At 55.2% G+C, this 9,677-nt stretch overlaps 2 protein-coding genes across 2 annotated transcripts; one reads left to right on the top strand and one right to left on the bottom strand.

Moving 5' to 3' along the window:
- Positions 1-534: 534 nt before the first annotated feature.
- On the top strand, positions 535-3,276 carry COL26b_003911 (uncharacterized protein; the record flags this gene model as incomplete). The annotated part of the gene is made up of 3 exons (XM_053176796.1): positions 535-1,122; positions 1,184-1,888; positions 2,023-3,276. The coding sequence occupies 3 exons, from the start codon at positions 535-537 to the stop codon at positions 3,274-3,276; spliced, it is 2,547 nt and encodes an 848-aa protein (XP_053039406.1).
- A 3,439-nt stretch (positions 3,277-6,715) lies between these two features.
- On the bottom strand, positions 6,716-9,433 carry COL26b_003910 (uncharacterized protein; the record flags this gene model as incomplete). The annotated part of the gene is made up of 3 exons (XM_053176795.1): positions 6,716-7,676; positions 8,550-9,068; positions 9,153-9,433. The coding sequence occupies 3 exons, from the start codon at positions 9,431-9,433 to the stop codon at positions 6,716-6,718; spliced, it is 1,761 nt and encodes a 586-aa protein (XP_053039405.1).
- Positions 9,434-9,677: the final 244 nt, after the last annotated feature.

Raw genomic sequence — 9,677 nt, 5'->3', positions numbered from 1 at the left:
TTGTTGCTCCTCGAGGCTCTTTTTCTTGTCCTCCTTCCCTTCCCCCCCCCCCCCCCCCAAGAGACCCAGACGGCACTTCCTCCTGTCAAGGCTTCTTGGGAAAGCAAGCTCGAGAGTCAGTATTCTCTTCTGCAACCTGCAACCCTCCCTGCACTAGCTCCAGCTCGTGTTCGATGACATACTAGTCCAGCCGATGCTCTTCTGCTAGCGGGCCCCCATCTTCTTCTTCCCTCTTAATTCTTCTTGTGTCTTTTTTAGACACACACACCACATTCGTTTAACATATCCAAACCTTCCAAAGGCTCGGCAGGAGAAGAGAAAGGGAGAGCGAGAGACGCGCGCGGGGAGACAACCACAATCGCTTTGCCTTGTTTTACACCTGGATCAGCCTCTTACACACGCTCCCGGCTCACACACACTCACACACAAAACGCGCCCGCCATACCAACAAGGCACGCACCGCACAAACGTTTCCGCCCTTAGAGACACTATTCACTCGTTCATTCCAGCCGTCGGTTGGGCAACACCGCAACCATGATGAGGGGACAAGGAGGACAGCAGCAGGGGCATGACGAGGGGGAAATGGTGGAAATCGATGTTCTTCAAGGCCATCACCACCCTCACCAGCAACAATATCAACAACCGTACCAGCAGAACAACACCTCCTCTCCGAGCCAGAACCAGCAGTACCATCAGGACCAGTACCACCAGGATCAGTACGGCCAGAACCAGTACCAGGAGTACAACCAGAACCCGTACGGAGGCTCCTACGCCAGCACTCTCAACGAGTCCCAGCCCGACTTCCCCTTCGCCCGCGCCCTCACGAGCAACGCCCCGTCGCCGCAGCCCCAGCAGCAGCAGTTCCAGACGCCGCCGCCGCAGTTCGCGCAACCTCCTGCCATCGCAGGCGGCGACGAGTACGGTCCTCCAGGCTGGGCAAACCGTCACTCCATCGGCATGTCGGGCGCACCGTCCATCGGGCCCTCCATCTCGGGGATGGACACTCCCGTCGATTCTCGCGCGGCTACGCCCACGCTGAAGAGTGGCCAGCAGACGCCGTTCGACTACCTCCCCGCCCCGAGGCATCCGTGGTCAACTGATTCTGCACCGAACAGCCCAATGGTATGAGAATGACTTCAGAATTGTTGCTTATGATAGTCGTGTCGGCTGACATTGTGAACAGAACCAGAGCCACCAGAGTCTGCAGACTCTGCTCCCTGGCCAGGCGTCTCCGGTGCTCAACAAGGAATGGGTGGAGGGCAGCGACCAGATCGCGAGACTTCACAAGCGCGACGACTCCGAGATCTGGGGCGGCTGGAAGCGCAAGCTCTTCAAGCTGGTCCCCTTCCTGATCCTCTTCGCTACCGCCATGTACCTCGCCTACCTCGCCCTGCGTATCTACTGCGTCATCTCCGCGCAGCAGATCGCCAAGGAAATCTACTCGCAGGCCTGGGTCTTCATCGCCGTCGAGATCGCCGTCGCCATCCCCTCGCTCATGCACAACATCTGGACCATGTGGTCGATGAAGAAGCGCCACCGCCCCAAGCTCCGCCTCATGGGCGACGAGGTCCCCACGGTCGACGCCCTGGTGACATGCTGCGGCGAGGAGGACGACCTGGTCCTCGACACCGTCCGCGCTGCCTGCGACATCGACTACCCCCGCGACCGGTTCCGTGTCATCGTGTGCGACGACGGCAAGTCGGCCGGCCTGGAGGCCGGCATCGCCGCCTTGGCCATGACCTACCCGAACGTCTTCTACCTCGCCCGCCCGAAGTACCCCGGAGTTCCTCACCACTTCAAGGCCGGTAACCTCAACCACGCTCTCGACTATGTCCACACCATGCCCGGAGGTGCCGGCCAGTTCATGGCTGCTCTCGACGCCGACATGGTACGTGTTCATCTGATCTCATCTCACCCTCACTCTCACTCTCAACGGCCCCGGTTCCCCTCATCCGTGCAACAAGCTTTTCAGCCAATGTTTCTACCCACGTTCACACCAACTAATAAACTCCGTGTCTGCAGATCCCCGAGCGCGACTGGCTCCGTGCCATTCTGCCTCACATGCTCATCGACCCGAAGGTGGCTCTCGCCTGCCCCCCGCAGCTCTTCTACAACACCCCGCCCTCCGACCCGCTGGCCCAGAGTTTGGACTTCTTCGTTCACGTCATCGAGCCCGTCAAGGACGCCCTTGGCGTCGCCTGGTGCACCGGTTCCGGCTACGTCGTCCGCCGCGAGGCCCTCGATGAGATTGGCAACTTCCCTCTCGGCTCCCTGGCCGAGGACGTCGCGACCTCGACTCTGATGCTTGGCAAGGGCTGGAAGACGGCCTACATCCACGAGCCCCTCCAATTCGGCACCGTCCCCGAGGACTATGGCGGCCATCTCAAGCAGCGCACCCGCTGGGCCATCGGAACCGTCGACACCTCGTTCAAGCTCAACTTCTGCCTGTGGGGCGACAAGGTCAAAAACATGACGGCCGCCCAGCGCTTCTCTGGCTTCCTGTACGCGACGCTCAGCTTGTACACCATCCTCCTGACCATCTCCATGTTCGCCATCCCCATCATCCTGGTCATGGGCAAGCCCCTTGTCGCCTACGCCAATTACGAGCAGCTCCGCTGGCTCATCCGCGCCTGCTTCGCCACCACCGTCTCCAACCGCCTCTGCGAGTTCGCCCTCTTCATCCCGGCCGGCTACCACACCGGCCAGCGCGGTTCCCGCTACCAGCTCTGGATGTCGCCATACATCGCCCTCTGCATCATCCGCTCCTTCATCCTGCCCACCTGGCTCGGCGGCCAGACGCAGGCCTTCAAGCCCACCGGCTCCCTCGGCTCCGCCCTCAACGAGCGCGACCCTAAGACCCGCAAGAACATGTTCCGCCGCCTCTGGGGCGTCCTCATCAACTACATGGCCATCTTCCACCTGTCCTTCGTCTACCTCACCCTCGTCGGCGTCGTCCTCACCTCGTACAAGTCCTTCTACCTCAACAGCGACCTGCGCGACCTGCTCATCAGCCTCATCACCCACGCCTTCTGGCCGCCCCTGACCTTCATCTTCATCTGCAGCTCCCTGTGGACGCCCATCGCCTACGCCATCGACCCGCCCAACATGCCCGACCGCGAGGCCCTGCTCGACCGCGATCCCAAGACCTTCGTCGCGCACCCGTCCCCCGGCAGCAAGAAGATCGCCTTCGGCGGCCAGGCCGCCTGGTTCGAGACCGAGCTGACCATCACGACGGCCTACACCATCCTCATCTTCGTCTGCTCTTTCTTCTTCTAGATTGGATTCTTCCTTCGTTACTGCCGCGAAAACATTTACCGGTTGCAATTCTTTTTATCAACACACACACATACGCATTTTTGTTTTATCAAATTACACAAATGGGCGCAGGCAGCGAAATGTTGCTCCAAACCGGGAATTTGGGAGAGGGGCGGGCTACAAATGACGCATTTACACAAAGCATGCACAAACGCACACATCACACACAACAATGCGGCATACACAACGTACAAAACCACAGGATGACTGTCACGATAATGTAATGCCTGTAAACTACTGCACATAGAACAGTATAGAATTTACGCAAACCAATGGGGCGGAAACGGGTGGCGCTGATGATCTTCCAACACACCCTGCTGGAAGGGATGAGAGAGGACGAACATCATCATTCATAAATATCTTTTTGTTCAAAACTGAGAATATAACTCATAAAAACTTCATAAAATCGTCATTTGTCTCAGAAATCAGTGATCACTTTTCGTTTTTCCATCCAAAAAATGTGGCCACTTTAGAAAGTTCTTGGCAAAGTCCGTTCAATATTTCCAGTGGCCTTATCCATCTCGTCATCCCCCCGAGAAATGCTCCTCATTACTACTGGCTTCCTCAATGGTTTCAAGTGCGTCGAAATAGATTCTGCGACCGGTGCCATTTTCTGGTGCAGTTGCCTGTCGGTCGTGGCTTGCGGGAGGCTGGGTCCAAGACAAGGTGTCACTAGCATCACAGGTGCCTGTATCCCACTCGTCACCGGCATCAGTTCGTTCGTCCGCTCGAACATGTGTGCTAAAACGTCCGCGTCTCACAAATCACCCGTGTTCCTCGTTTTGCAGATACGCCCCTAGCTATAAGCTACCTAAGCTAACACCAACTGTGTTCGTACTTATCCCAAGTACGAATAAGAGGAAGAGGATTTGCGTCCGGACAAAACGCCGATCCGGCTGGCTTGACGGAACGGCGAGATCTGCGCCCCAATGGTGCCGCAAGCCATCTCTTCCTTCTTTTCCGCCCGCCCATTCTTCTCTCTTCTGTCTCTGCTTTCCTTTGTCTCCCATGTGCCGGTCGGTCGCTCGACCGTTGCCAGCAGCAGCAGCAGCAGCAGCGCCGCCCTGAACGGCCGCCGGTATCAGCGGTTGCTGGGGGTCTCATAGATAGGGGCTTCGGTCGAACTGGCCTGTGTTCACCGTACGACGCAGCAAGCAAGCAAGCAAGCAGCCAACCGCAGCCGTCTCCAGGCCGCCGCCGCAGTGCAGCCGCAGAGAGAAAGCGAGGATGCGACGGACGGGTCCATGTCGGATTCCCGGGGGCTGCCTCGATCGAACCCTTGGCATGGACGGTGGATAATGGCAGAGGGCCGCCTACCTTCCATTCGCCTTCTTCTCCCTCCCTTGCCTTCGGCTTTGCCGCGTCGCCGCGGTGGGGGTGTTGCGCGCACATTGCAACCTACCACACACCCCAATCATCCATCCATCCCCGTGCGCAGCTACGTCCGCGGCATGAACTCTGGGACATTGGATGAAATAAACAACACAGTGTCATACTGTCAGTGTCATTTAACTGAAATTCGGGTTGCTCCTCTTCCCTCGTGGACAGCACCCGTTCGCAAGGACAAGACGTCCGCGTCCCGTGTGTCAAAAAAGACCGCCCAACCGTGTTCTTTTCCATCATTCCCTCTTCTGTTGATCCCCATCCTATATTCCTTCTTGACCGCCCCAAGATTTCCTGCCAAGACCGGAATGCCAAGCATCTTCAGACGAACCGCGGCCACAAGGCAAATTGAGTTTTGGTAGTCTGAGTGTTGCTCGTCAACGACGGCGCCAAGTGCGGCGCCCCCCTGAGTCGTTAAGGTTTGTCAGGGGGCAAGGAACCTGTTTTTTCGCCAACGAGCGAAGTGATGGATGGCTAGGTTGCCTCTTGGCCCTGTCTTTCGTACACAATTGCCACAGTGCAGTGCCATCAGGCTGTATATCGTTGAAGATCTGATTACATACGATTACGGCGTGGGTGTACCCGGTGCATTCGTTTTTTCCTTTCTTCTCCAATTTCCTGCGTCTCGCAGGTGGCCTCGGGACTTTTATTACGACTCGTTGCGACGTAGGAGAAAAAAAAACACCACCAACACGGTTCTATTTTTAGGTAATCTTACAGATGAGCTTATGTCGCGCCACGCGGTCACACAAAACCACACTTCTGCTGCTGCTGCTACCCGGATCAACGGCGGCGGCAGCAGCGAATCTGGCGTTGATAAGGGCCCCAACTTGATTGTCCATCACATGCGGACCGCCTCGAGGCCAAGCTCTCACACGAGATTGCTTCTTCTCCAGATGCTGCTTCATGTAGAGTGGCCACCATGATGCGACCCCCAGCGGTCAGCCTCAACCCGCCGCCCAGCCCACTCGAAGAAACACGAAATCTTTGACGAAGTGGTTGCCGAATTCTACGCGTCTGGAGGGAAAAAGCAAAGGGTAGGTATCCCACCGCCTCCAACGGCTTCCGCGCGTTCGATACGGCAGGGCCAACCACCCAACCGAACCGTCCGTCGCGCGCCCCTCTGTCGATCCGGGCGGGCGACTGCGGACCCCGGCCAGCCCGGGCAACAACTGCAACCCGACTGCAACGATGATGATCGTCACTCTCTCTCTCTTGGTGATGATGTAATCACGACAGGGTGGAACTCAGACTGCCCACGTCGCAATCCGCACCCGGTTTGTGGGGATGATATACACAGACCTGCTCAGTGCTCCCACAACCCCGCGTTCAGCTCGAGTCTGTTGATATTGACACGAATGGATGAGGGGGGGAGGTGATGACGAGTAATAGCGGGCATTGAAGCGTTGCAGTCTGTGCCGCAGAGAGTTTTGCGCCGCGTTGCTTATCTGTGAAGGCGACCTGTCAGCGTGCTCGGCAGTTTCCTTGGCCAAACGCGTGTCGTGTTTCTGTGGACGTGACCCCGTGGGGAAGTTGTATTCATGTTGATTACGTGATGCTCATCAATTCCAGCTTGGTGTTTCTTCCACTTTTGTACCTTGATATATTCTACCTCGGCTCGTTCATTCCAGTCTGCTCTTGTGGACTGGCTAGGGAGATATGTTCAAGAAGACTCAGCAAGTCACGTGGAATGGTTGCCGGACGTAAGTCACTCAGGCTCCGAAGTTGCCTGCCAAGATGGCCAAGCTGCTCCGGCATCTAGCAGATTTCAAACACATTGAAGATAGGGAACAGCTTTCTCAAGGTGAGAATCAATCTTAAGTCAAAGATCGCAACTTTCGGTTGATGTGTTCAACAATGCATATCATAACGGGCTGAAGCTAGCATACGAACAACCAAGCCTATCATTCACAGTACACCATAACCCGTGTACAACATGCGACGAACTGTCTCACAGTCCATCCGTGCAAAAGTCGAGCAAGCCACCTTAGTGAAGCCAAAACAAAACGTCGACGTTTCAGTCGATAGCAAACTTGACGCGGTTGTTCTCCGTTAGACTTGGCTGGGTGTTGAATTGAATCCCCATCATGCTGAGGCATCTCTCCCGCCACGGCCAAATGTCATTGATGCCCGGCTCTTCTCGCGTACGCCAGCCCTCATAACGGGGCGGACCAGCAAATGCTATATAGGGCCCACATCGTCCAGTTCGTGGCTCACGTTTGTCGGGCCGCAGGCAGGCCACCTCGATCCGACATGTCGACTCCTTGTTCCTCGCCCACTCAAAGTCACCCTCTTTGACAACGTCAAAAGTGTCAAAAAAGATGAGTTTGTTGAGGCTGGGGCTCGTCAAAACCTGCAGTACAAAGAACAAGAAGTCGCCATCGATATGTGTCGTCTCCTCCGTCGGGTAGATTGTCAACTCCTGGAGTTGAGGCATCGAGTTCGCCAACAACAGGCCTGTTTTAGCAGTCGTGTCCTTCCAAAACGGCCTGTCGCTTCCCTCGTGATGCAAAGCGAAACGTCTGACTCGTTCCAGAAACGTCATGAACACATGTGCTGATGCCACGATCTTGGCCCCTCTGCGGATGCCAAACTTGTCGGAGAAGTCCGAAGCATACAGCGACATTCTGACGATGTTGAGACCTAGAAAACGGCTCAGGAGCTCGTCCTTGAAAAGACGGCACACTTCAAGCAGGCGTCGAAGTCGAGAACTTTTCCAACGCGAGTATCGTGTGTTGGCAAGTTCCAGGTCGATGAACTCCTGTCGAGGCATGTCCAGCAGAACGAAGTCGTAAATCATGTCCCTGACCTCTTTGGGCACACGGAAGAAGCGTGAGTTGCTGTTACAGAGGGTTTGCAACTGGCTGATGCGGGATTCTAGATCTGCTTTGTTCCGCGCCTGGATGACGGCGCTGCGGGCTCGGCGCTCACTTTCTTCCCGCGCGAAGTCAATTTCAGCGTGTACGTCTATTCGGTCGCTGTTGCACCTGTTAGCTACTCGTTCAAGACATTTTTGAAGACACACCTACTCCAGGGGGACAAATCTAAACGGCTGTGGCGTGTCTCTTGTTGCGCGTGCGACTCTGCGGATTGTGTATTCAGGACAGAGTGACTCTTCCCAAACCTGGTCTAACCGGGACACAGGAGCCGGTGGAGTTAAGAGCAGGTCTTCCCAAAGCTGGGAAAACCGGGATGCTGGAGCCATGGGGTGATGGTTCGATTTCTGTTGGTAAGGCGAGTATCTTGGCTTCCGCGAGCGTTGTCGATACGGAGATGAGAAGTAAAAGTTGAAGTTCAAGATTGCCGAGACTCGTTGCCTTAAACAGTCGCAGATCTCTGTAACTACAGGCAACCGACTCTGGTTGATTCTAGTCGTAAGGTACAAAGACCGCCTCTAGGCCTTTCGATGAGAGTCTACCACCTTGGATCTTATTACGCAAGTCTTGATCAAAGGTTACCTCTTTGAGACGGCCTATTGATGTTTGCAAGACTTGAAAGAATTGAAGGATGACTTTCAATTCGGGACGTGAATGGCGCTCGACACATGCCGCCAAATGGACAACGCAGCAAACCTAGTGACCATGCCTAGGTCCAGCAACCTCAACTTTGGCATAGAACAGGCGGAAAACCGCCTTTGATATTCATCCATAGGTAGCATTCAGGTCGTCAATCGTCATTCAACTGACCCAAATGACAAAGCCAATCCCGCAACCAAGAGCTATCAACGAACCAATGCTCTCGAAGAGCTTGTCGTAGACGATCAGTCAAAACTTAAGACAAGTGGTGTACCATGAGTTCTCAATGTTGAATCTAATGTGGTATCCTTCAATTATGATCAGTAAACAACAAACAACCTAACTTCAATACTCTCTCTCGGCTCTTTTGGAACCGGTCCTGGCTGCGTAAATGATGTATGAGCCACCACTTGAGCACCCTCGGAATCATGCTGCAGGAAGAGCAACACCTCTTCGGGCGTTTGGTCCGCCATGTACCACCAATCATGCCTCCGGTCTGCATCCTGCGGTCTTTGCAGCCAGAATCCCTCAACGCCAGGTCCGACCTCTGGCTGTGGGACAGTCAAGTAGTCCTCCCACGCCATCGAAGCTGTATCAGCGACGGTCACGGGGTTCTTGCGCACCGTCTTCAGTGGCCGCCACGCGTTGACCATTTGCCAGTGCTTCCCGTTGGCATGCACATCCGCATGCATGTCCGGGCAGTCCCAGCTCATGAGGATCGGCGCGAACTTGTCGGTGACGTCGACGTGAGGTCTCCGAGCTGGACAGCGGTGCTTTCGGTTATAGGCCATCCCGTCCTCGTAGGTTACGTTGCGGACCACATGATGGAAAGCCTTTACTTCAGAAGCGCCAAGCCTGTGAGGTCGAGTCCAACTCGTCAGCATTTCCATATAATAGGCCAACATCGTGGCTGGCCTGGAGAAGACACCAAAAGCCTACTCTTTCTTCAGCAACTTCTCAAGCTCTGGGAAGTATGTTTTCTTGACTTGGTCCTCGTCCAGGTAGTCTATTTGAGGCTGTTCATCCAGTCGCGCGTATTGAAACCCGTTGCTTGATATCGAAAACTCTCGATTGGTCGTCCGGGCATTGTGAACCTCTGCTGGCTGAACGTCGAGAAACTCGGCATCGTGGGAAAACATCTGCGCATGATTCGGGATGTTTCCGTCATCGTTTCTTTTGACATACGGAATGTCTACTGTTATTGATGCGTGGGTAGCCATGCTGCTGTTGTTGCTGACAGTTGGCGATTGGGTTCCTCCTGGCCCGTGATTCGCGCTTCATGAACTCTGTTAAAACGAAGAGGAGGGAACAAGTGCGTAAGTCGAAGACGGGTACGTGTTCCTTCATCACGTTCTAGAACTTCCTCTCCTTATCTTTGCGCGAGTCAGAATCCTCAAATCGGTCTAACCCCGGAAATCTGCTCTCTACAATTTTCTCCGAAAGGAGCTTGACCTCAATTTGTGC

Source organism: Colletotrichum chrysophilum (assembly GCF_026319265.1).
Source record: "Colletotrichum chrysophilum strain AFK26 chromosome Unknown scaffold_22, whole genome shotgun sequence".
Taxonomy (NCBI): Eukaryota; Fungi; Ascomycota; class Sordariomycetes; order Glomerellales; family Glomerellaceae; genus Colletotrichum; species Colletotrichum chrysophilum.
This window is presented reverse-complemented; position numbering and strand designations above follow the sequence as displayed.